This window comes from Gallus gallus, chromosome Z, assembly GCF_016699485.2.
Source record: "Gallus gallus isolate bGalGal1 chromosome Z, bGalGal1.mat.broiler.GRCg7b, whole genome shotgun sequence".
In the NCBI taxonomy this organism is placed as follows: Eukaryota; Metazoa; Chordata; class Aves; order Galliformes; family Phasianidae; genus Gallus; species Gallus gallus.
The window spans coordinates 9,419,620-9,447,123 of NC_052572.1; the positions used below are offsets into that span (position 1 = coordinate 9,419,620).

The window sequence follows — 27,504 nt, forward strand, 5'->3', positions numbered from 1 at the left end:
CTATTAGGTCCCTAAATTCACATATGAAGCCTTTTGCTGCCTTGTGCTCACAGCTCTCTTTGGTTTGACCTGAAGTGGTTAGAAAGTTGGACTTATTAGGTTTCTTGAAATTGAGTTCCCTCCTCTCCTCTCCTCTCCTCTCCTCTCCTCTCCTCTCCTCTCCTCTCCTCTCCTCTCCTCTCCTCTCCTCTCCTCTCCTCTCCTCTCCTCTCCTCTCCTCTCCTCTCCTCTCCTCTCCTCTCCTCTCCTCTCCTCTCCTCTCCTCTCCTCTCCTCTCCTCTCCTCTCCTCTCCTCTCCTCTCCTCTCCTCTCACTGTGGAATCAGATGCTGAGCAGTGTGGGCACTGTGCACTGTGGGCACCAATACCACAGCGGGGTGATGGGCTCAGGATGTGCCATGTCCTGTATGAGGAGCGCTGTGCTTCCCACCACAGTTCAACACTGCAAGGAAGTTAAAAACTCAGACTGGGAAATAATGGAAATAACTGCACGTGATGAGAAAAGTATTCCTATTTCCCTGGATGAGGCACGTGGTACCACACAGCACTGCTGATACCTGACTTCATTCCTTCTTGTCTCTCAGAGTCTGATTTAGTTTCCTGTTGTGTGGTTTCTGCAGCATATTCCTCTCTCCAGGCTGCACATCGTTGCCTTCAGCAGGCACATGGCAACAGCTCTGATTGCTGTCAGAAGCAGCATATGCCTCCTCTTCTGGTGGGGCTTTTATTCTGTAAGCAGTGAAAACAAAACGTGTGACAAATCCTAACACGGGGAACAGGGGATTAAGTTAAATACCTGCCTCCCTTTCCATGGGGAATCACAGAATATCCCGAGTTGGAGGGGACCCGTAAGGCTCATCGAGTCCAACTCCTGCATCCCCTTTGAGACAGGAGGATCTTCATACCAGAGGACCTCCTGCAATGCTGCATCTCCCCCCAGCAGACAATGTGGCTATGGTTTATGATTGCATCGTCCCTATCTAGGTTTCCTTAAATTGCTGCAGTTTTCTGGGGGAAGAGTGCCCACCTCCTTCTCTCCGCCCTGCACACAGCCCCAATGACTCCTCTTTCTTTGTATGGCTGCAGAGGGATTTCTGTGCACCACTTCTATTCAAGTTAATGGGAATTCACCGCTTAAGCACAGAGGTGAGAATAATGCGGCCCTTTGTTCTCAGCCATCTGAGTGCAGAGGAACATGTGTTTCTGCTAAACACCTGGAGAGCAAGGGAGGCACAGCCCGATGTGAATGGAAGCAAAGTCTGCCAGCATCCGGCCCTGGCACACCTGCACTGTGGTGGTGCTGGCAGAGCCCTGTGCTGCCGCTTTGCTGCAGAGGGCATTCTGTACAGGAAGAGCAATCTGCTGGTGGAAATGCCATGCAGTTTCTTTGGGGAAATCTCCGGGGAAATCAGTGGGTTTGTGCATATCTATGTCAGGGTGCATTAGAGCAGCTGTTTCAGATCTTTGGGTAATTAGCCAAAATCTGGTTGTTCAGAGGGGAGCCAATTCCTCTCTTCCTGATGCACCAGGCTCCCCGTGCCTTATTAAAGTGCCTTTTTTTCTTCTCTTTTCTTTTCTTCCCCCGACTCCATCCTGACCGTGCTCCTTTGCCACAAGGTTGAGTTTTCCTTATTCATTTGTCAGTGCTCGGTATAGATATAAAATGATAACTCAAAGTACATAAGAGACTGTCGGTACTATGGAGAATATCATGGATGGCAGCAGGTTGCCTCAGAGTTTTTCTTGGCAGGATAGATGTGACTGTCACCTGGAAAAGAGGCAGTGCTGATGTATGTACACATGGTGTGTTTAATTTGGAATTATGGCTAATGTCTTTATGAGCATAATGGATGTGACGTGACATATAAAGGAAAACTCTCAGAGCACCACCTGAGCTTCTCATGTGAAGGCTATTTGTCAGAACAATACATAAAGTAAAGCATGAGGAGGTGGGCAAATAATTCCCAGCTCCATAGGTGATGCTGTAGGGAATGCATAAGTTATCTGTCCCTGAAGATATGGGGATCTCCCACCACCTTCGTGCCTGATGGGGGCTGCAGCTGCTCTGCAGCATCATCCAGAGTGGTGGACGCTGTTCCTATGATTACTGGCTAGAAATCCGAAGTGCAGTGCCTCCTTTGCCTGTGTGCCTCTCTTGGCACATCTGTCAGGCATTGGTGCTTGCTGTCCCACTGCAGCAGAGGTCATAAAGAGAGCACAAGGCCAGAGTGCCTCTAGATGACCAGTGGAGATTGAACACTGCGTACAGCCGTTACACGGCCCTTAGGGTCATGTAGTATCATGCTAAAAGTGCTGTTTCTCCCCTGAGTGCACACCAGAGTGGAGGCTCTGTACAGCACTTAGGCTTTTTGTTGGTCCCAAATGGGTTGGATGTCATCAGTGTGTTTGAGCAGAGGGTTCCACTGCGGGCACCCCAGCTCCTCAGTGGTGTGAGCTGGTTTGGTGATGTGTCTGAGTAGCACACATGGTGGTGTTTGAGGTGCCACCAGATATAGCATACGTGTCCGTGGCAGCCACTGCCTTGCAAATAACAACGGGAGGTCTTGTGCAATACCTGGGCTACAAAGGGCTCTCTGATCTGAGCCTTACACAGGCTGGGCTCCTGCCTTATCCTCAGCCATAGACTTTCTACCCATGCAGGCATGATTAGCCTTTAACGAGCCCTCCCAAGAATCCCCGAGAGTCCACCATAGCTGTCTAGGAACCACGTGCTAAAAGCAGCATGGGCACATCTGGGCTGCTGCTGGTTGATCCCTGTGTTCTCCCCATGCTGTGCCATCAGCAAGTGAAGAGGCACAGATTTATGGTCCAAGAACATAACCCTATGACAGGTGATGTCCTGTTCTGCCTTCAAATCACCTAGCAGCTATTTCAGGTACCTGCAGGACCTTCATCCTTGCAGCTGCTCCTTCCCTACCCAGACAATGAAACTGATGGAGTTTGAAAGCACAAGTTACTAAACCTGGTGGGAACTGGAAACCTCAGGGACTGGGTGTTCTTGGGCCTCATTCCCTGCAGAATTGAGTGGAAAATTTATCTCCTCTGTGTAATTTGAGCAGCTGAGCCCATATGAACACCATTTGACTGAAAGTTTTTCACCTCTGCTCTATCTCCTATGGGCTGTGAAGGGGCAGAAAGACTAATTTAATTGCTGCTTTAAAATGCCAGAAGGTATCATGTTAGCTGGTGCTGGTGCCAGGAAGAGGAGACCCACAGTTAGCAGAGCTGGTTGCTTCTTTCCTTTTGAAGGCAAGAGCCTGCACGGCTCTGGATTTCACATGAATTTCCCCAGAGGATCATTGTTTGTTAAAGGCTCACAGCACTGGGACAGGATTCTGATGGAAAAAGGGAATTTTGAGCTACAAACCGTTCCTTCCCTTCTGCAGGTAAGTGGCACTCCACCGAATGCTGACCAGTATGAGTCATGTTATCCTGCACATGCCCAATGAAACTATTTTCTGACCGTTTCCATTCAGCATCTATCTTACAGCACTGTGTCAGCTCCCACCTGCTGGAATAAGCAGTGAGGTGTGGGAATACTGCAGTATGACCCTGCAGTGCTGAAGCTGTGCACCAGGCTTCAGATTGCACCCACAGAGCTGTGCGTGGGGAAGGGAATACAGAGCATCCCTTCCAGTAGGGTCACGTGGAATTTCTCATTTCAGGGGATGAGTTGTGCATCAATGGGAGGTCGGCCTCTTTTCCCAGGTAACTAGCTATAGGACAAGAAGAACGGGAGATGGAAAGTCTGCCAGTGGGACAAGATATCCATATGGTCCCTTGCAGCTTTTATAGATGCTCATGACCACAATAGATATATCTGTGGGCTCCAAAGTGGGGCTTGCTCCTTATCCCTCTCCTTGTTGGAGGCTGTCAGAAGCAGGGAGGAAAGCTGGGGCAAGAAAAGCATAGGGTATAGAAGGAGACCACAATGGTTTGGGGTCTGGGGTATGCCCAGCTTGACTCTGTAATGAGAGGTACCAACCATTGTGCAGCAAGTCAAGCTTCAAACGTTGCAATGTTGGCATGACTGGAGTTAGAAGACAATACCAGAAAGTAAAACTCATTGGTGCCCATTTTGAACTGCATAGGATAGGTGTGAAAGCATACAGCTTGGAAGTAGTCTTAAATACAGCAGTTGCATAGGGAGGACTTTCACTAGGGCTAATATTCTGTATGCTCTGTGGGATGCTCTAGGATGTATTCTCCCCATTTCTCTCTACACAGGTTGTGCTCTCTGGTTACATAAACCACTGAGAGCCTTACTAGGTCACCAGGCATGTTTGGGTCCTGTGTCCTCCAGAGAGGATCATCTGCTGTCTCTCAGCATTGCTGTTTAGAGGGACAGAGGATGTGGTCCAGAAGGAGGCAGTGTCATTGCATCTTGAGTGTAGCTGAAATCCAGCACAGGCTGAGTGTCTGGAAGTCATTCTCCCAACTGCAGTTGTAGGATAAGGTCTTAATAGCATCCATCCTGCCCTCTGCAACTGGTGGGCAGTTGGGAAAGTGGAGGAACCAAAGGTGAAGAACCACGGTTTGGATGTAGCTGCTTGTTCCTATAAACAGAAAGCATCCCTCCATTATGTGTTTAGAAATCTGTAAAGGAGGAAGGAAATGGTGTGATCATTGGGAAGCTGTTTCCCAAGAGCCAAAAGCGTAAAACAACAAGAGATCTCAGAGATTATTTGGTATGTTAAGTGACTGCTGCTCCTCTGAATGCTTCTACACGTGCCGAACTTAAATGTGCAGGTTCACTGAAGTGCAGGGGGAATGTATAGCAGAAGGAAAAAGGCATTGCCAATGTATGTTTGGTCAAAAATCAAGAACAAAACAACCTATCTGATTTTTAGCCATCTGGAAGTATAAACAACAAGTCTCAAGGCCAGCTGATTCTGTGGTTGAGTCTACTCTCATGTCAAAGGGAGGAGATGACCCCTGCACCGAGAAGGAAGAAATGACTGTGGCCAACGTTGAAGTGATGCAAGTAGAAAGATGTCAGCAAAGCAAGTAGAAGCAGTGTGGAATCATTAGCTAACATTGTCTGAGACAGGTGCAGCTTGAAAGAACAACCCTGGAGTCAAAGTAAAGGGGTGCAGGCTCTTACTCTTCCTTCAGAAATTGCCTTTGGTGTTATGGGGTGCTGTTCATTGCCACTCTGCACCGATCCCTTTGTGACCACAGGAGCTCTGCCACTGCAGCATGCAGGGCCTTCCATGGCTTCTTTTTTCTTCTTGATAGGACTTCAGACAACTTCATTTTCCAGAGAATACCCTTTGTGAAGACTTTGTCTCTCAAGTTACTACAATTAATCAGCTGATTAATGCTTTCAAGTGTTTATGTGTAGGCTTGAAATGAATTCTAGCAGTATTCCTGTCAACCCAATGGGAAAACACTGCAGATGAAGAGAAAAAAAGCAGAGAGAGAAATACATTTGGCAGATGTTACTGTTGACACATCTTAGGCAAAGAACGCAGTGATCGTAGAATGATTGCAGTCCACAGGAAGGTGGATTACTGCTGTAGTTGGCCCAGTTTGGGTCTCTCAGTGAACCTGGTAGGCTCTGACATAGGGGAGGTCACTGCCTATACAGTCCCATGACTTGGGGAAAGAAATCAATGTGGTGGGGAGACAGGGGAAGTTTGGGAGGCCCCTCAGGGCACTTGGGGCTTTCAGCAAGGAGGGCAAGGAGGGCACATGGGTGTCCGGGCAGCCAAAGGGAGGTCACACTGCAGGGATGAGCAACCCTGGACGTCTCAGCAGCTGAGTGATCCTCTGACGGTCTGGAGGAAGCTCTGTGGTTGCAGTTATGCAATTCTACTTGCTGCTCGCGACTGTTTGAAAGTGTGCGAGGCAGAGCCTTGGGATCAACTTGTAGGAGAGTTTCTCTGGGTTTAGGGAACCCTGACTGATTTCAGCAGTGCAGAGCAGGGTGGCAGCTGCTGGGAGATGGATCCCTTGCCAGGTTCATCCTTTTTTAAGGCAATTTGATATGCTGGACGCTTTCACCCTCTTCCTTTGAAGGCTTCCGCGTCGGCAGGAGGTAGGTGAGGAGATCAGCTGTCGCCTGCAGAGTCACAGGGGGTGCTCCGCTCAACTGGGGTCTTTTGCAGCTCTTTGTGCTGGGTGTTTAATTTTTTAAGGGAGCCGCTACTCTCCCCCTATCTACAGGAAACAGAATTAAAAAAAAAAAAAAAAAAAAAAAAAAAAAAAGAGGAAGGATTTGGCGAGAAGCCAAGCCTAGTGACTGAAGTAAGAAGCAGGGAAGTTGGAGTAAGTGTAGTAGTTACCGGGACGTTGTATGGAAGAGCGGAGCCACGCCGGATTGATCGTACGGAGCGGGAGAGGAGCGCACGATGCCCGTGTGGCTCTGCTTCCTTGAATGAATGCCATCGCTGGAGCTGCTGATCCTGGGAGGGGATCGAGCTGCGAGTAAAGGAGACGAGAGGAGTGCTATGGAGGGCAGCAGCTCTGTTGCTGTGACTTTTAGGAGCCTTCCAGGGTAAGATCGAACGCTTCCCTTCGCCAAGCCTCTCTCCTCGGTCAACTTTTCGCGGGAGGATGGGGGCGTAGGAGGTGGAAAACTTGCGTTTTTCCAAACCCCGGGCAACTTTGTAAAGCTTAATGCCGCGCTATGGGCTGAGCTTCTTTCTTATTTATTTATTTATTTCAGCCGCCCTCCCCAAACCCCCCCCTTCCCGAGAGACCCGATAGGGCGGAGCGCGCGGAGCAGCCGCCGCAGTGCTATTGTTCGGCGGCCCGGGGGGAGCGCAGGGCACCGCACCGCACCGCACCGCACCGCACCGCTGCGCGCCGTAACCCGAGCGCGGCCGCCCCGCGGAGCGCACGGCCTTTTCGGCCGCCCTCCCGGTGTCAGCGCTGAGGAGCGCTTTAATGAAGACAGACGGAGGATGTTGGATCGTGGCTTTGAGACGTGGCAGATAACAGGCTGCTTCCCGGCAATTACAGCTAATTGCTCTGGTGTGTTGGAAGGGAGGGGGGAGCAGCGCTTGGCGCTGCGCGGTTTCCTGGGTTTCTGCATGGGCGAGGGGCTGTCTCGCCCCATCCCAGGTACATCTTCAGGTGTTACACGCGCTGGGGAGTTCTCAGGGCGGCTTTCAAAGTCGTTGTAGTGAATGGGAAGATTTAAATCTGAGCCACAACTTCTTTTGCAAAGCCTGATGGTCAGAGTGACCATGTTTAGCTTCTTCAGCTTATTCCTGGCTGAATTCAGACCTGCCCCGTTCCAGCCCCTGAAGGAGCCCGATTCTGAGGGTGCTAACTATTTCTGGCTGAAACATTAGCATTTGCTTTAGATAGGACGAAAGAAAGTCATCATACTCTCAGGAATCAAAATTTGATTAGTTTGCCTGAAAGAGTTAACGCAGCAGACCTTTGAAGGAGGCCCTTTACAAACATAACTTTACGTGGCACATTACAAGGTCAGTCCATGCCAAGAGTGCCAAGCCTTTGTGCTGCTCTTCCCAGAGCATTAGAAAGCACTGCACCATCGTGATGTCCCACTCTGTGATACCCAGGAGCAAACGTGACTCCTGGTTCAGTGTTTGACATCGTACATCCCTTAGCAGAAGTGCAACTTGGGGATGGAAAAAGCAGAGAGACTGGAGAACCTCACGTATTTTAAACCCTCTGAATTTTCCCAGCTATGCCTCCAAATGCAGCTTATAGTGATATGCATTCAAAATGTGGGGCTTTGATTTGTTTCACCTCATGGTGCTCGACAGCACTGCTCCACCAAGCCTGCAACATGGGCAGTCTTGAGCCTCACGGTGATGCGCTGTGCTTGGGATGTGTTTTCTCATATGTTGAGTTGTTGGGTATTTAGTTGGCTGTTTGGTACTTCAACATGAGAAAAAAAACAAAACAAAACAAACAACAAATGTAAGGCTTGTGGATATTTGTGCTCGTGACATCAATTAAATACAGAAACAAAAATAACTTTTAAAACTTGATCTGATGTTTGATGAAGTTGGTGGGTGAAGGCATGGCATGGATTCTGAATCTTTACCTGGCAGAGCTATTTCAGTTATTTAGAGTGTACAAATACCACACTGTGTATGGTGGCTGGAGAAGCCTTGTTTTCCTGCCTATTTTCCTTGGACTCTGGGTGCTCATTTCTAATATTAGAGCACAATTTGCTCTAATATTAACCACCTCAGGTCTGCTAAAACCAATGTTTGCACAGGAATTTCAGCCTGTACACAACTACACCCCATGATCTGGATCAAAATAACCCTCCCCAAAATGATTCTGTTTAGTGTGGATCATTTCACAGAGTCTGGAACGAGGTGATGGGAGCAGAAGCACTGAGTATTTCCTAGTTCATATTTATCAAGTCTGATGTACTGTGTAGCTACGCCTAGAGAAATGAGGCCAAGAAAGCAGCCATGTTTTCCATCTGGAACATCTGCTCTCCATTCATTACTGTTGTGCTGTATTGCTGCTAAGTTTTCTACCCCTCACTGTGGTGGCATCCATATTTGTGGAGTGCTGCAGGTACAAAAGCTTTCTGTAGTGAAAAGCAGTTGTGCATTCATAGCTCATGAATCCCCATGAATTGGGAAGTGGGAATTGGTGTTTAAAATGACTTTTGTGCTATGGGCTGTGGAGACATGGGGAAGTGAGCTGTGTCCTGCTAGGAAAAGGGGCTGGACCTGCGTGATTAAAGAGCTGTCTATCCCCGGTGCATCATGGAGCAGTGAGGGGTACCTGGAGGAAGCAGAAAGGAAACAAAACCACCGAGAAGATGGAGCAGTGGAAAAGCCAGTTGGTGCTGATGCAGGGGTGGACAGCTTGAGGAGATACAAGCACTGCTTCACTTTGCATCCGGAAACAGCTGGTGCCAGGGGAAACAAAGGCAAGCAGGAAATTGTCTTCTGACTACTGAAACTTTTCATATGTTTTATGGGATTTCAGTTAATTCAGGGATAGGAGGTTGTGAAAGTGCCTCGCCAAAATTTGAGAAGTACTTTGCACTGCATAAAAATGAAACATATGAGAGACATCATGTTTTCCAGAAAGCACAAGGGGAAATTAAGACCAAAGCAGCGCACGTGAGTGATAAGGGGATGAAGAGCCTTCAGTTGCAATGCGTGGAAAGGAAACTGAATCTCAAATTTGGAAAAAAAAGAATAAAAATGGAGGCATAAAGAAAACTGAACTGGGATGTGAATGAAGGTGACATCTGGAATGTAGCATGCCCTGCATGGCTGCACTGGGAGCCCAGGAAAAGAGCTGGGGCAGGCAGAGTGAGGATCAGCCAGGAGATGCCATCTTGCTGTACAGGCCATGATGACCAGCACCAACAGGAGCAGGATGTGCAGCACCACCACAAGGGATTACTCCACCACCATCTGCTTAGGTTTGTTTTCACGCTTGCAGCCAATGGCCTCTGGTATTGACACCCACAAGAATGGAGGTGTGCTGGCATGAAGCGGGCTGTGAGCACGCTGTGTGGTTTGCTAAGTAAAGGAGCACGAGGATTAGATGTGTGAGTCAATAACAAACAAGAAAATGGTGGTATTTGTAATAGAATGAAAATAAAGGGTACACCGTTGCACAACAGGGGTGTGTCAAGCCCTCAGTTGTATTACATGTGTGCCCATTGAAGACTGACACGTTCTCAGGTGGCATTGTGGTTAGGGCAAGCCAAGAACTGAATTCTGCAGAGAGGTTTGGGTCAGCTTGGGTTCATAATTCCTGCACTTTGGCTAAGTAAGCTGCTGTGATCAGTCTGTGTGATGGAAATAACACATGGGAGGTGAATTTGGTGTGAATGGACACAGCAGAATTATCATCCACACCTGTCCTAAAAGGCAGTGCTCTGTGGGAGCAGAGAGCATGCAACATTACTTGTGCTGAATTAAGCTGTTCACGATGGTCACTTAAATTTGCTGCTGAGCAAAGATGTGCAAGGAACGCAGTCCTCATCAACTGCACCGAGAAAACAAGGGAAGTAAAGGTGCTGTACATGACAAATGAGTGAATTGTTGCCGTCTTGTTGCCATACTGAGGTCATATCTGATACTGGTAATCTAAAAATCACAGTCATTAACAAAATCCATTGGCAGAGCTGGAAACATTTTCACATGTTTGTTGATGAGATATGGATCTGAGCTCCATCGGCTGTTTCGTGTTACTACTGCTGGAAGAAGGCATAGAGCCTCTTTCTCTTCCTTGCTTCTCCATGTACATAAACATCCTTCCCCCCCCCCATTGAAAATACATCCCTCGTCATTGGAATGCACAGCTGGGAGAGGTTTTGGGGTTGCAAACAGTCCTTCTGTAATATTTGGCAAATACAGCAAGGTGCAAATTCAGCAGTGTACCTGTACCAAATGGGCATAGTGCTTGCTAACTACTGGGTCTGCAGATCCTGGAGCTCCGGGAAACCCAATGTCTTCACTTCTGGATGTGTGGGCAGCAAGCCTCATCTTCATACCAGCTTATGGGCACCTTTCAGTGCTAGCAAGCAAGTTTTGGTAAGGGATGATACTAATCGTCCTGAAACACGCTGGAAAAATCTGTTGCAAATGACAAAGGGAGGTCAGCTAGGGATAAGAAGGCGTATCTCAGGCTGCTAAAAATACCTCTGTTTTCACATCTGGGAAAGAGAATCCCAGAGTGGTTTGGGTTGGAAGGGATCTTAAAGAGCATCCAGTCCCAACCCCCTGCCGTGGGCAGGGACACCTCCCAGTCGGACACGATGCCCAAAGTCTCAGCCACGAAGTCGTTGGATGGAGATATCCACACAGACAGCACAGAATAGAACATCCACACAGAAAAGCAGGTGCGATAACTACGGAGTTTTCCTTAAGGTTTACCTCCATTTTAAAAAAGATGTGAAGGTTATGTCTGCACCAGGCACAGCACAGGGATATCAGCAGTGCTCTGGGACCGTGGTATGAGCTGTGTTTCACAGGTGTTTGTTCCCAGCATAGGTTATCTGCTACGCTTGTTTCCTTAGCCCTACTGTGGCACTGATAGGATAGGATTTTCAGTAAGAGAATTGAGGTAAGGTAGTTCACTCTGAGGAAGTGCAGCCCACAGACCTGAGATGGTTTTGCCTTTAAAATGCTCCAGAATTATGTGTGTGCCTCACGTTGTGCCGTGCAGTGGGGAAGAAACCGCTGTGAATTACCTTCTCTTTTGTCTTGCAGAAGTTCCATGGAGTTGGACTAAAATAAAGTTTTGGGATGTCTCTGTTTGGATTAAAATTTGGAAAGAAGAAACTGAAAGGTGAGTGAGGTTTGGCAACGCGTTTTAGGTAAGGAATGTAAATCCAGCACACGTGTGAGCACGCCTGGGAGCATGGCTTACAGCTGCAGAGCAGGTGGAGGAAGGCACCGTCTGTTTGCTCTTCCTGCATTTCATGCTGCCCTGGGGAAGTGCTGTGTGCCGACGGGCAGGAGGAGATCTGAAGCAGAACAGGCTGCAGAGTTAGCAGGCTGTGATGGCTTGGGGAGGTCCGGATTGTGATGTCCTTCCCACCTACATCTCCTGGGGTGCGTGCGGAGGAGCAGTGCGCTGTGCCGTTTGCTGCTCTGACAGGAGGAGGTGGTGGATCCCAGGGGAGACCCTCTGCCAGCCCCAGGTCGCCCTCCTTCCTGGCTTTGGAAGGCAGCACGAACTGTTCTGTGAGCCTCTGTCCACCCAGGGCACCTCCATGTGCTGAACTCTTCTGACTATTGCAAAGATCATATTGCTGTATTGGGAGAAGTGTGTGTTTTCTTGTATCTAGATTTGAGCAGGGCAGCACTCAGTCCCTCTTCAGTCAAAAATCTGAGAGACTCGGGCTTCCTACACACAGAGGAACACGTTACAGGGAATTATTTATTTTCACTTTTTTTTATGCCTTTGTTCACCTATTTGAAACCAGTGGAATCAAACTGTAAGATTTTAAGAGCATAAGAGAGAGCAAGGTGGTCAGAAAATGAGGAGATTCCGCAACGGGAAGCTGAAAGATCTCTTCTTTCTCTTTTGTTTTTTTTTTTTTGTTAATTTTGCTGCCCAAAAGCTGAAGGGACTGTGCTTGCTCCTTGCATCCTTGGAGCAAATACCAGAGCTGAACTGCTATTCTAATGCAACAGTTCAGAAGCCTTTGTGTTTGGGAAGGTCCTTAGGACTGCTGATAGAACGAGAGATAGCAGCTTTGAAGTATGTCAGGGGAGATTCAGGTTGGATATTAGGAAAAATTTCTTAGAAAGAGTGGTCAGGTACTGTCACAGGCAGCTCGGGGTGGAGTCACCATCCTGGAGGTGGTGAAGAGCTGTGGAGATGTGCTACTGAGTGGCATGATTTACAGTGGCCAGAGGCACTGGTTGATGGTCGGGCTGGATGATCTTGGTGGTCTTTCCAGCCTTTCTGTGATTCTGTGATTCAGATGAGGCTCTTCTGCAGGGAGCACCCCACACGCTGGGGGTCTAGAAACCATAGATTCTGGGTGTCATAGAATCACAGAACCGCAGAAGCACTGAATCATGGAATGGCTTGGGTTGGAAGGGACCTTACATATAATCTAATTCCAGCCCCTGTGCTGTCATGTCAGGCACAGAAAAGTTGTTGGAGGAAACTGATTCCTCAGATGTCAACATCAGTGAGGTTCTTCAAGTCAAAGTGGACTACATCTCTTGGTAAGCAGTGGTGGTGTTTCCATGGAAACAGTATCTGTGAGGTTTTTTTCCATGGATCTTGACTTGCAATGAGCATTTCCTAAGGTAAGAGTAGTGGGAAAACTTTTGGTTCAGAGTGTCTATGAAGAAATATGTCTCAAGCCTTGGCAGTGGCTGAGAAAATCTGTGCTCACTGGCTTTTTCACATGGCAGCAGAACTCAGCACTGGTGCTTTGTACCTTGAGGATGGGGATGGTCAGGTGCCATCTATTAAACGTACAGAAATAGAGAGCAGGGAAAGCTCATCTCCACAAGTGCCCTGAACCCAGCGTGCATGCCAAGGTTTGCACAATTTGAAGAATTTGAAGACAAAATGCAATCATTGCTGCAGCTTCATGTCCATCAGCCCAGCCTTGGGGCACAGTGAGAGGAAGAGGAAGGGCTTAAATTGAGACAAGGCTTTTGGAAAGCTGCACCAGGCCTTCCTTCCTGCTGCTGCTGAGGGGCAGATGGTTTTTGAGCAGCTGGGGTCTGTGCTCAGCTGAGACGAGCAGCTCCTGAGGAAGAGTACAGCCCAAGACTCACTCCATGGGCCTAAAGCTTGGCTGACCTTCGGGACTCCCATTAATATCCAACAGGAAAGATCACAACAGACACCAAGCATGAAGAATATATTTATTTGGGCAGTTTCCCATTAGGAAAAGAACTGTGAATTGAGAAACTTCTCAATGTTCGTTTCAGATCTGTATTTGTTTTTATGATATTATATCACTTCCTATCACTGTGTATTGCTGTTATTGACAGCGTGTGCACTTTTGTCAAGCTGTGGTGCATGTCTGAGATAATGTTTTCTAGTAAAGGATGTGATATGTGCCAGCCAGTCACCATCAGACTGGTTTTTCAGAATGAAATGAAATATCTATTTAAATATCTATTTCAGCTGCTTTATTTGGCGTGCTCATAGTGGTCAAATGGTTTTGAACGAGTATTACTCAAAGCAGGATACAAAAAAAAAGAATCTAAGCCAAATAAAATAAAATTTCTAATTTTTTTTTCCAAAATGAAGATGACACAGAATTTTTTGCTGCTGAAATATTTGAATATTGTTATTTTTCATTCTGAAACAGGCTGGCAAAACATGAGAAATGCAAATACTACTTGAGAAATAATCTGTTGCATTTCTGAGAGCTGGAGAGCCCCAGCCCTTGCCCAGAGCCAAGGCAAGTGGGTGAGACATCGCAGGGGGAGGAAGGGAGGAAGGGAAGGAAGAACCGGAGCTGGCAGTAAGGCAGGAGATGGGGGACGGGGGAGGAGATGCACACTCCATCCCTTCCCAGAAAGACCTCATAGGGAATACTTTATCTTTCAAGGTTATCTAGCACCTCTTCCAGGCCTGTGTCCTCCCAGAAGCCCTGTTTGGCACGAGTGTAAAAATGGTGGGCAAACAAAGGTGTCCTTTTGGAGCACTTCCTTCTTCGTCTTTCCTTATGGTGATAATATCAAGTGCTGTTTCTAAAAAAGGGCAGGATCCAGTACTGAACTTTAGCACTGTGTTAAACATTTACTGGACGCAGGTGCAAATAATTCCAGTTCATCCTTGAAACCTTCAGTTTCAGACCTTGCATCTGCTGTATGAAAATTGCGGTCTCTCTTAAGTGGGTCTTCTGTCAGTGATGCCAGAAAAAAAAATCATCTTTCATTAATAACTCATCCAGAAATGAAATATTTCATGAAATATTTCACCTGTGCTGGCAAATTCCAGTTGCTGTGCTCCACTGTGTCCATGAAACACAATCCATTAACATGAATGTGTATTTCTTGCATCTAATTTCCACAGGAGGAAGGAGTGTTCTCGTTGTTCTGAGAAAAAAAATGGTATGATAGAGAAGGCTTTTATTTAGTAATGGAGGAAAGGGCAGGAGGGAATAGGCTAATTCTGTGTATGGTGTTGTATCTGAATGGCCTTGCCTCCAGATTTCTAAATTAAATCCCGCACACTCAGTACAAGCTAGTCCATTTCAGAGATGAAAATGCGTGTGATTGCCAGCGTATATCACCTCCAGCAAGAGAAGCTCTGCAGAGGAAGGGCTATCTGCATTTCCAAGCCATGCAGTTTTACAGCACAGAGCCCTTGAGAGCCCCTCCTTCAAGTCAATAGTGAGAATACCTTTGTTTGCCTTGCAGTTGGGCTTGTGCCCACCCCAGGCATGGCTGGGCTGTAATCCTTACCTCTCCCATTTCCGTCCCACCTGGCTCTTATCTCTTCTCCATCTGCATATGCATGGCTGTACCGTGACAGCATGTTTTAAGCAAAGGATGCTCTTTGGGTTTGTGGCATGGAATTGGCATACCAGCCCTGGGAACCTTATGGCGTTATGCTGTTTTTCAGACTAGAATCACTAAGGTTGGAAAAGACCTCAAAGATCATCTAGTCCAACCCCAACCCACCCCCACCATGCCCACTAACCATGTCACTCATTGCCACATCTACTCAGTTCTTGAACACCTCCAGGGACAGCAACTCCACCAGCTCCCTGGGCAGCCTGTGCCAGTGCCTGACCACTCTTTCTGAGAAGGTTTTCCTAATATCCAACCTGAACCTACCCTGGTGCAACTTAACTGCCTTAAGTTTCAGCTTTTATCTGCATCTTGGACCAGCTGTATGATGTAGATGTTGTAGATGTTGTAGAGTGTAAGCCTCAGACTCATCATGCAGTGCTTCCTTTCATCCATCTACTCTCTGATTTGTATTAAAGCACTGAGCTTGTTGGGTCAAGAACCCTGACTTTGGCTTTGTGTAGAGCTCGCTCAGGTCCCAGCAAGGTACTGCCACGTTGTAGTTTGGAAACCCTGTGATGTATGCTATAGAAAATAAGCCTGTACTTTTTAACCCAGCTATGATACTCTGGAATGGTACTCAAGAATCTTGCTGTGTACATCCTCTCTCTCTCAAAAAGGAGCAATTACTGCTGTAAGGTGAAAGGAGAATTTGGCTAATAGCTTGCCTAGTAACCTCCCTAAGAACAGCAATTTTATTTGCCCAATGCACCATGTAATGGTATGCCCTCTCCCATGACACTATCCTTCAATGGACACTAATTTTCTTTGTTTTGGTGGGAGTACATGGGTATCGACACACTATGGCAGATTTCTTTTAATTGTGCATGTAAAGTAGCAGTCCAGAAAAGACCAGAAATAATGGCAGGGAGTTCTCTGCTTGTGAAGAGATGGGCCGTCTTCTGTGTGCTGGCTGCAAGGTGGCACTTGTGCCATCAGTGAGAGGTGATGCTGAAAGCTGGATCACACCACAAAGGTGAGGTGTCCAAAAGTAGAGCCCACAACAGCTTGAGGAAGATAAGATATGATGGAAGGAATCCTCAAGTTGCAGTGGGGAGGTTCAGGTTGGATTTTAGGAAAAAATGTCTTCTCAGGAAAGGTGGTGAGACACTGGCACAGGCTGACCAGGGAAGTGGGGGAGTCACTGTCCCTGGAGGTCTCCAGGAACCATGGAGACATGGAGCTGATGGATGTGGTTACAGTTATGGTTAACCACGGTTAGTGAGCATGGTGGGGATGGGTTGGGGTTGGACGAGATGATCTTAGAGGTCGTTTACAACCTCAGTGATTTTATGATTCTCCATTGCGAGTCCTGAAAGAAAAAGTGTGCTGCAACTGGTGGAGGTCTTTTAAGTCTGCCTACAGCCTCTTGGGGTGAGGCCTAATGGCTGCCTCCTGAAGGACTGTCCCAGGAAGATCCAATATGTGCCCCGAAGAACAAATGAGGCTACAGCTTCCACAACTTGGTGTTGGCAAGTTGAATGGCTTTGCTAAGAGCCCCTCTGCAGGGGAAGCTGAGGAGATGAGCCCAGCTCTCAGCTGCCACTTTTTGCATCTGATCCAGTGTGATGTTCGTGCTGTTGAGGTCACTTGTTTAAAGGGTGGAGCAGAGATTTATTATTTTATAGAGTTTGCCTCAGTTCTGTTGTCAGGCTCAGTTACCCCGGCACTCCCCTAACTGGGCTGTGTTTGTTCCAAGCATGAGATATCAGGCCCTAGTTTGTATATGACTTGGCACAACCGGGCAGATCTTAACCTCCCCCCCGCTCCTTGGATCCACCAGACCTAACTTCTACAAACCTTTTCCAGAGGCTTGTTTAAAGCTCTTGGCACATGCTCCTCAAGCATAAACCAGCAGCAACTTTCCAAGCTCTCTGACTAGACCTCAAGTCTAACCTTTTGCAGGACTTTTCCATGCAGCAGTCCTAAATGAGAGGGCTGGTGGGCCGTCCAGTTACATTCGTAGCTCATTTTTGGCACGGGTTTCATGTTATTAAATCCAGATGCTACTCTCTGGTTTAGGTCCTAAATCTGTCTGCCTGAGAAAACAGGCACTTTCCCAGTGACTTGGTCTCAGTGGTTAGACCAAGAACTGGGCACTGAGCCATATTTATGTACACTGAGTTTCCACTGATGAATAATTTAAAATAGTTTTCAGTGGCGGTGAGATGATAACTTGGAGCACAAATCCCACTTGTTCTTTCCAGTGATTTGTGACTGCAGTTTGGAGAAGCAGAAAGTTTAATACAAGCTGCTTAGAGATTAAAGAAAAGTTTCAAGAGCTGAAAAAGTTGTCATCCGATCGCTTTTCAGATTTCCCTTCCCTGTTTCCTCAGTGCTCCCAGAATTACCAGTGCATGATAAGACACGCGTCCTTGGATCTGCAGCCAGAACAGTCTGAGCTGTGGTTTCCAGGCGTAGCTGGGGTAATGTAGAGTTTCACTACTTTTTATTTACAGCAGTCATCCAAGAGTCTTCATTTCTACCCAAACAGTTACAGAAATGAGTAGGAGTTGTCTGGTCTAATATAGCGGGTTCTGATTGTTTTATTATTATTATTATTATTATTATTTTCAAAAATAAACTCACTGAGATGGTGCTGCCATATGCCTCTGGTCAGTGGTCAGTGATGGTTCTCCTTTGGACCGACTGGAGGATGGAAAGTTTGGCTTGCTGATGTTGGATGAGGCACCCTCTGCAATTTGTGGTCGTTCTTGATTTAGCAGAGGTACTGGCTGATACCCAGCAAGGAAAATGAAAACCTTTCCATTAGAAAAAGCCTTATATTTTAGCCTTAAGGGACACTGTTTTCTGAGAGGGCTGACGCCTGCTAAGAGCTTGGGTCTTCTGAAAGTGAGGAGTGCTGGTATTGAGGTGGATGTGCTGCAACATGCCGTGTGCAATCGTGTCCTGGGGGAGGAATAAATACCTGCAGGGCTCCAGCCCAGATTAGCAGCTCTAGATGTCTTTGTGCCTCTGTCCTTCAGGGGCTTATGCTTTCTCTGTCATCTACTTTGGTAACAGCTGTTACTCTCAAGAAAATTCCTGAAAGGGCACCTAACACAATAGATGAAGCCATGTCAGCATGGACCTGCTGAGCTCTGCTTCTTTTTTCCTCTTGGGCGCTGGACGAGCTGTTCCAGTCTCTCTGCACATTTTTTTCCTGTTGTGAAAGAAGAGCAGTATGTGTCTGAGGAAAGCAGTGAAGGATTAAGCACTTTCACAGTCTTGAATGAAGCCTCTGTGTTGGTTTGTACCACCCAGCCAGGGCAGGTGGGAGCTTTCCTGGGGGAAAAGGAAAAGCACGTTTACCTGCTAACATGGTAAAGAGGGCTTAAATTAGTAATTAGAGGACTTGATGAAAGCAGCCCACATGCAGAGATGAAAACTGGTGATCTGTAGAAGGGCTTAAAAAATTAGGGAAACAACGTTATTTATAGGGTTTCTGGAGGGAAAGGAGGAAGGATAGCAGTTCAGATCCCTGAATAGCTTAGACACTTGCTAATGCAAGACTGAATAAACAGGAAGAACTAGATGTCTTAATACATCGTTAATAGGTATAATAGACATGTGTTGGAACTCATGAGGCTGGAATATTAATAGAAAAGAATAAAGCTCATTCTGGAAGGATAACAGAGGTGGCAGGGGGTGAGATGTTCTCCTTGTATGTTCATGTTCTCTGAGATCCAGTGCGGAGAAGAGAGGGATAAACAAATTGCAGATCTCTGAGTAATGATATACGAGGGTAAAGAACACAGGCGTAGTGCACCAAAAAGAGCAGACTTTGGTAGAAATTAATGTAGTTTTCTGAAGGGTATGGCGTGGTGTTAAATAAGGAATCCTGGTTCTGCAGATGCAGAATTGGGAAGGCGCAGAGGGGAGAATTATGTGTTCTTCTTGCTCTTGGGCTGAGCAGGCACAATCTGTTGGTGCAGACGTAGATGGTTTTTTGGGCATGGAGAGGAGTCTGTTGCAGAAGTGGTTGCCTTCAACAGGGAGGAGCTGGCTGGAAAGCTGAGAGCGGGAGGCAGTGCAAATGGGAATGGTGACAAAATGGCAGGATGTTGCTTGGGAAAAAGTGACAACAGCAACATGTTTAAAATGGAGTTCAGGAATGAAACCTTGGTGAATAGGAAGAATTATTAACTCAGATCTCGGGGAGGGAATTCAGGAAGGGGGAGAATTAAGCAGAACTGTGATTTCCTTAAGTAATTGATACTAAGGTCAGGAGTGTAAGCTGTGATGACTCAGAGGGCCTCAGAAGGGTGAACGAAGGAAGTGGTGGAATCACCTTCACCTCACACAGAGGAAAGATGGTTCTAGAAGGTGTACAGAGCATTGTTTTATCCAGCACAGACTGCATGGCAAAGCTCAAAGTGAGAAAGAGCTAGTGTAAAAGGTAATAAAAGTTGTTCTGTAGAAGCTGGGTTCTCTGGGGGTTCAGTGACCCTTCTAGGAGAAGGAAGATCAAAGACGTTTTACATCTGCTGCATAGTGGAAAAAGCTGAGGAAATCATGCTAAGGAATCTGATACATGTTTTTCCTTGGTTACATACCTCTCACGTTAGTTGCTGCCAACAGAGGAGAAGGGGAGATGTGTGGGGCTGGAATAAAGAAGGGATGGGGCAGATTAGTGAGGCAGAGGATGGCCTGGAGCCTGCTGCCTTGGAGACACTCCCGAGCATAGGCAGGTATGGTTCAGGAGAGTGCAAAAAGCTCCTGCCTTGAAACAGAAGAAGAAAAGCTGAGCAATTATAGATATGCACGCTTCACTTCTCGGGTGAAGGTTGAAACAGTCAAACAAACCACTTCAAAGTGAATGGAAGTGTGTGGTGGAGGAGATGATTAACAGCCAGCAGTCCAGAAATACTACGTCCAACACAAATTAATTCTGTTAGTGGTAGCCAGAGGGCTAACAAAGGAGCCTTAGATAGCTATAATGTGTCTTGGCTGTCATTTGTAGCATTTATACAAGTAAGCTGGAGAGACATGCTTGAGATAAAATCACTGTAGGCCGATTGCCAACATTTTTTTGAGAAAAAAAATACACTGAGAATAGTTATCAATGACTGATAAACTCAGGAGAGTCATCGTGGATGTATCCTGGATCTGGTATTCAGTATTTTATTTTCCTGCTTGGCTAGCAGTCTAAAGAGCACGGTTAGTAAATCTGTTCCTGGCAGGAGCTACAAGCACACCAAAAGACAGGAGAAGAACTGACTAACTGGAGGGACAGTTTCGAGAAGTTTGGTTGCATTTCAGTAAGGATAAATCAGGGGTCTGTGATGCCTGATGAGGCATCAGCTGTGCCAGAAGGGATCGGCCCCAGTGGATCGTATTCTGCCACACTGTCTACGAAGTGCTGGTGGTGCAAAAGGATGTTATTTTGTATAGCTTCTAAGTGATTTTCCATTTCAAATACTCATTGTCAGAAAGGTAGGTGGGGTGTCCTTTATGGTCTGCTCTGCTGTGGTAAGGCCGCGACTGCAAACGAAGGCTCATTTTGGGTTCTGTGCTTCCAGAATGAGGTTAAGTAGCTGGAAGGCCCACTGGAAAGCAGCAAGAATGGTGCCACTCCAGACAGATCAAACTGTAAGAACTGACTAAAGATGAGAATTGTGTTTTCCTTCCAAGGGTAGACTGCAGGAAGGCTGAGCAGCCTTCACTGCATCATGAACTCATCTGGGCTCTGTGTCCTTGGCCAGCAGCACAAGGAAATGACGGGGAGCAGAAGAGAGCCTTTGATCATCCCAGGAGAAGATACAGTTTGTTTAAATTGAAATAATGTCTTGCGTAAGACAATGGGAAAAAAACCTTCCCCATGGGAAGGACAGTGCAGTCCTGGAATAGGCAATTGGAAAAATCACAAGAGCTTTCTAGAACTTTTATTGAGAGTAACAGGCATGACCACCTCTTCAGATAGAGGGTAGATTTGGTGACCTCTTGAAATCCCTTCCAGTGGTTTTTGATTTCAGGATAGGTGCAGTGGTGATGTCCCATTTGTGGGGTGATGCTAGAATGGGCATTTGTAGTAGAAGAATGGCACTAAGAGTAGGGCCATAGAAACAGCTTCACAAACGTCAGGGGCAAGAGATGGAGCAGAACAGGGATAGCGAGCAGCACCAGCTGATTGTTGATTCCAGCCCAGGAGACTGTGAGCAACCTGTGCATTCAAATTGCTCTATCAGTACTGGCAGTCTCTTCAGTTCCCTAAGATGGGAGATTTAGAACACAGCACAGAGTCCAGGTCTCCTGTCACCTGCTAGCAGCTCCACCTTCTCTTCCTGATGCTTCATTCATGCCTGTATTGATTCTGCCTACCTTCAAGCATGTCTGATGTGATTCTTCTTCTTTGCAGAGGAAGAGAGACACCTTCAAGCAAACAACCGAGATTTTAACCTACAGTTCGAATATGCTGTAAGTAACCAGAAAATGTTGTTTGTTGCAGTTGTAGCCACAGATGCCATTGCACGTGCTTCGTGTCCTCACACCACAAGGTGCTCTCCCCTCATCTTCAGTTTACTGCTACGAGGGCACGGCATGGATGAACTGTATCAGTGACTCTGCAGAAAATAAATCTAGGGAATTAATTGTGTGGGCTTCCCAGAAACACTTGGGCAAGGCTTGTTTTTGTGTTCTGTGGTGAAACAGGAGGACAGATGTGCCAGAGAACACGTCAGAGAGATGGTTCACTACTGAGTCACCCAGGCAGTTCAGCCCTGCAAATGGGTGGTCAAAGGAGACCTAATGCTAGAAAAGCACATAAGTGGCCTTACATACTTCCAGAAATTTTTTTTTTTTTTTGGAAGCTCAGACCTCCAAGGTCTTTCAGTAAGGGAACCTGTGGGGGAAATTTCAGTTGGAAATGTGACTCCATTTAAAGTAAAACATGAAAGGAAATGTGTCAGTTCCTCAGCTCTGGCAGTGAAATCCTCTCTGGCAGGAAGGTTTTGAATCTGGCCTTCATGGCTTCCTGCCAGCTTTTATTTCCATCTTCTTCACAGCCTTGCTGGGCTCGCATTGTGCCATGAGGTCTGTGCCTCCAAGAAGCACTGTGAGATGTGCTGCCCAGCACCCAGCTCTGCCAGGCAGCCCCGTGGGCAGCTCGATTCCCAAAGATGGGGACTGTTTGCATTCCCTGTGTGCAGAGAAGGACTTAGATCAGCTGGTAGAGCCATACTGCTTGGCTGCAGGGTCATCTCCTGGCTGGGCAATCCTAAAGCTGTATTCATTCAAAGTTACGTACAGCTGCCAACTGATATTGCAGTGAGTTCTGTGAGTTTTTGTCTTTTGCGTATCTGAATTGCAGCAATGAAATTCATCCTTCAGTTTTACTCAGGAGCTCCTTTGAACCATGCTTTGTTTAGGCACGTTGTCGGTGTTTTCTTGGTCCTTTCACAACTGGAGAAACTCAACATTTCAATGTATTGTGATTTATCATAAGGTAGAAACTTAGACTTGCCATTAGCTTTGACTAAAGATCTTAATGTAGCTGATCTGTTGGCAGCAAGAACTGGATGGTAATCAGCGGTCACCTTTCATCCATGAGTTACACAGGTTAGAGCCATGCTAAGTACAGCGCTGCTGCACGTGTACTGAACATGAAATGCATTGCAGATAATATATGTGAAGGACTATGCAGCACAAATGCTTTATCAAGCCTGCTGGTTTGAGACTGGGAAAGTGCGTTTGATTCGCATAGAGCCTACAATCAGAGTTCTATGGTGAGCATTGCTGCTATGAGTGTGTTTGAGATCTTTCATTGGTTGATTGCAACGTGGACTACGAGCGGCGGTGGGACAGGGAGGTAGGAGGGAAATGTACAGTGATGTCAGAACACAGAGAACAAACAACTCTCCTGGCACTGAGTCTATTTTTTGAAAAGCCACTCACAAAGATAACTACATGTCACTGCTTCCCAGCTTATTCCTTGCATAGCCAAGGATCTGCAAATAACCAAAATCAAGGAGAGGGCTGTGAGAGCTCTGGAGGGTTTCCATAGGAGTCTATTGATTGGGTGTGAAAGTGCAGGCAGATGAAGGGCCAGCTGTTAAATCTTGGCGATGAGTTTCAGTTGTCGTACCCCTCGATTTGGTCACCTATGGGTAATGATTCCTGGAGCCCAGTGTAGACTGAGACTTAGAAATTCTAGAAGACTGTCCAGAAAGAGACAAATCTTGAGTAGGTGAGTGGGCGGTGAGGTACTAAAATACTTTAAGTAGTGATGCAAGCACAGCCTATGCCGTATAGGGCTGAACACCATGTCTTTGGCTGCTTATTTCCAGTAAACCCTGATGAAAGGTCCATTTATAAAGCTACATTTCAATGTTTTATGAAAGTGACTAACCTTGCTCATGAGTTACTCTAGGTCCCATCCTGTAAATGGCTGGGTACTTCTGTAAATGCTAAAAATGGAAAGAGTCTCCCAAGGCACTGGCATATGCATGATAGTCTACCAGCGTTTCACTGCACTGGAAGGGGTTAAATCTGGGTCCCTTCCTCATATTCAGATTTCTGTGAGCACTGTGGAGTTGCACTGCTGAGCACTATGATGTGGTCCAGCAGAACCGAAACGGTCCTGACTCCGAATCCTCAGTGCACATGAAACTACATTCTGTGAACAGAGACCTGGGCAGAAACAAGAAGGAAACGCAGCACTGTAATGAGACCTAGAAAGCATTTTGTACAAAGAAAGCTACAGGGATAAAGTTTATTTTGCTTGGTAACTTAAGGCCATGTTATCCATAAAACCTATAGAACAGGTTCCCATAACAAAGCTAGGTGAGGCAGCAAATGTTTCTCCAGGGTGAGGCAGCTGCTGAGAAAGGCCAGTGAGAAGAAAGGGAAATGCAAACAGAGGCGTAGTGTTTTGCTTTATTACTGCAGCCAGGCTGTGTGTCGCAGCTGGTGTGCAGGTTTCAGCCTTTCACTAAAAAGAGAGTTCTTTTGTGTAGGCATGGATGAAAGGGACAGGGCTGCTGGTGAGAACAGGGAAGTGGGCACGTACAGTCGGGTGAGTGTGCTTGCCCTCAGCCATTTGTAGCTATCTTCCCTTTGCGGTACGAAGTCTAGAGGATATCTCTGAAGGAAGAAACGGGAGGGAAAAAAAAAAAAACCTGAAAAATCTATTGTGTGTGTGGAGGGTGACATCAGCTCTGGCAGTTGCTGGATATGAAGCAACTCTTGAATACTCTCAAACCAGCTTTGCAGGAATACAGTGCTGCACCACAGAAAATGGTGCTTGCCAATTCATGCAAGGGCATGTCCAGATCCATCACACTTCGATTTGCAGCAGAACCCAGAGGACAGATTTGCTCCTGGGACTCAGCAGAAAACTCCCCAAGAGACAAAAAGCAGTGTGTCTCAGAGACATCACTCCATCCGCAGAGCCCCTTATCTGAGCACCAGCAGGGCAGGAGGGATGGCCGGTGCAGAAGGCTGAACTGAAGGGGTAGAGAAGGGGATAGGCATTGCACTGGTAGAACTCACCTTACCATGGAGGCGGAGGGACAGTTTCAGAGGAAGATCTGAAGGTCTGTCCCCACGGGCCACGTGCTGTGAAGTGTGTCCTACAGTCAGCTGGAAATGGGGGTGGTCTCACTGATCCATCTGAGCGGAGAGTCTTGGCGGAGATGGGGTCAAAGGAGATGTCTCTCATCTGATGGTGCTTCTGAGGTGTCTGCTGATGATTATTCGTAGTATCACAGAACCGTTAAGGTTGAAGAGGTCCTCTAAGATCATCCAGTCCAACCGCGAACCCATCCCCACCATGTCCACTGATCACATCCCTTGGTGCCATACCTCCACGGTTCTTGGACACCTCCAGGTGCAGTGACTCCACCACCTCCCTGGGCAGCTGTGCCTATGCCTCACTGCTCATTTGGAGAAGTTTTTCCCAATGTCCAACCTGATTTGCTGTGATAAAGGGCAGCATCTTCTAGTGATGGCTCTGGGTAGGTCAGGGTTTATTTGGGTTAGTGTGAAGCGCTCTCAGAGTGGTGCAGCCCCAGACACCTTTGGCCTTATGCTGCACAGCAAGAACTCGGTAGCTTAGAAAAATAAACCAACCTTCAGTACAAATTGTTGTGCAGTTAATCTGGAAGGGCTGAGTGTGAAGGTACGTACTACCCACCAGCTCACAAAATTAGTTAGGAATGAGTCAGAAACGAAGCAGGAAGGGGTGACATGCAGAGACACTTATTGCAGCACAGAAACGGACCCAATATAGGTCTGTAAATACAAAAAAGTTAACTCCTAATCCTGTATTTATTCACACCTCAGACAGGCAGATCCTTCCTGACTTCTGCAAGAGGTTTGCCTGTGTTGAAGGCTGAAATGAAGTGAAAAGCGGGATGCCAGGAGTGTTCCATCAAGGTTTAAGGGGTTTTGTTGTGATTTCTGTGGTGCAATCTGGCTGCCGTGTTCCCAGCACTGCTGCAATGGGGACCCACCACTGTGGGACATCCCTAAACCTCTCTGTCCATGGATGCTGTGGAGAGGAAAATCTCTTCTGAGGGTTTTCAATGTTTGTTTAGATTCCCATTCCCTTTTATTTCTTCGCTTTCTCGTTGGAATTCAGCACAGCTGCACTAGGACGTCATGAAGGGCTATGAAAACAACTTTGAAATTGGCTTTCAGACAATAGGAGAGGAAATGCAGGACCCATGAGTCAATGACAGATTTCATCGTGGATCAGGATCTAGGGTCAAGCCAGCATCCTTTCCGCAGGGCCAGCAGTGAGGGGGCTGCTTGGACTCTTTTTATTTTCCCTGGTCACCTAATGAGTTCTCCAGTAAAACAAGGAGGATGTATATAACCTCCTATGGCCAATGCACATCGCCCTGGGCTGGAGCAGCAGCCAGGTTCTTACCCCTCTGGAATTTGGGAGAGCAAGGACCTGGGGCACTGGGCTCAGATTCTGATCCATCTCCTGTGCTTCTGTGCTAACATCTGATGGTGCCCAGAGGGTTATCCTCAGGGATGCTGTCAGTGTGCGGCCTGGTAGGCTGCCCTTTGATCACATCCCAAACCTGCCAGTGTTTGTCATGCCAGAGGCTGAAGGGAGTGTACTGTGATGATGTGCAAAGTGGTCTGCGAAGTTCCTGAAGGACAAACAGCAGCAGCATCCTGCACTACTCTTTTTGCTATTAATAAGGTGTGAGCCGGATCCATCTAAAGATCCATTGATGCACAGCCAGGGAGCAACCCCGGCCAGGGAGCAGCCCCATGGGCAGGGACCAGCTGGGACCTGGTGGTCCTCCAATGCAGGTTAATGTGTCCTCGCTGACAAAAGTGCAGTCCTGCTGCATGGAGACAGAGCAGTCTCAGTCAAGGAGAGGTGAAGATCCAGATCCAAGGTCCATTTAGGGAACCCAACCAGAAGCAGCAGATGAGATAGGGAGGGCTAGCAACACCGTACCATGGGTCTGAGGCCCATCGACAAGCTGTGTCACCTTTGTTTGCACACCTGTGTGCTACTCTGATAAGGGCACTTACCACAGTGATGGTACTATGAGTAACAGCTCTGTCATGCATGGGATGTCTGCAGACAGAAGGAAGGGAGACGGAGCTTGCTGAGTGTATGTTCCTAGAGATTTTCCTGGAATACTGAATGTGTGACTCGATCCTGGAAGTCAGTTTATTGTTAGTTGCAAGAGGCAGAGGGGGTCAAGGGGCTGTATGGGTAATAAATTCCCGAAGCTGTTACAAAGAAAAGAAACAAAGAAAAGGAAAAGCAAAAGCAAAGCGTGGGTTGGATATAAGTGTTTTTCTGGTGTTTGGCCAGCCTTTTATTTCTGTGGGTAGTCCTTTTACTTCTCTATGAGGTCCTTACAGGCACCTGGTGACTCCCACTGACTTACTGGAGCCCTTTCTCAGTCTCCTCTTGAGCTGAGGCTGCTGCCCACTGTTGGGAAAGAGGCAATGGACCTGGGAGGCTTAAAATAGGACTTGTGGCTATCCTGTCCTCTCCATGGAAGCAGAGCCTCAGTGGCACCACATGCCCTGTTTCACAAGTTTATCAGATACGTCCTTGAGCACGTTAACATTTTTGCATACGGTATGTGCATGCTTCCAAAATGCACTGCTGCGGGTAAACAGAATGCCACTGAATTTGACCCCTGCCATCTCCTCACAAGGCTTTATCAGATCACATGGGAAGGCCGCTCCTGCTTCCCAGCTGCTTCCCTGTGCTGTACCCTGTGCTGCACCTCAACTCCCCACAAGACAGCCAAGTTTTCTGCAAGATTTGTTTTGGGCAACGTTGCTAGAAAACAATATATGACTGAGCTAGGGGGATAAATTCAGGTGGACAGCACCATACCCAGCCTTTGCTGGCAGTCCGCCTTTAGCCCCTGTAATATGACCGCAAAAGCGGCAGTGTCTCCTATTTCCACTGGCTTTCATGGCGTGGAGGTGACATGTTTGTTCTGCGAACAAAGGCAGGAGCCATCTGCCGAGCGTCTGCCCGTGGCCTGACGTCAGAGGCAGGCTTCTGAAAACACCCCCGAAGCAACAGC

At 47.2% G+C, this 27,504-nt stretch overlaps 1 protein-coding gene across 5 annotated transcripts in view; it reads left to right on the top strand.

Moving 5' to 3' along the window:
- Window positions 1-27,504, top strand: part of ATP8B4 (ATPase phospholipid transporting 8B4 (putative)) — a 74,801-nt gene that overhangs the window by 3,141 nt on the left and 44,156 nt on the right. Inside the window, exons 1-3 of one of the 5 annotated variants that reach the window (XM_004937129.5) lie at window positions 5,858-6,060; window positions 11,198-11,276; window positions 21,345-21,403. In XM_004937129.5, coding sequence (XP_004937186.2) covers window positions 11,234-11,276; window positions 21,345-21,403 — 102 coding nt within the window. In that variant the 5' untranslated portion in view covers window positions 5,858-6,060; window positions 11,198-11,233. Of the gene's footprint in view, window positions 1-5,857; window positions 6,061-6,262; window positions 10,828-11,197; window positions 11,277-21,344; window positions 21,404-27,504 lie in introns of those variants that run through there. The other 4 variants (XM_429208.7, XM_040656493.2, XM_004937130.5 and 1 more) reach the window with 4 other exon arrangements.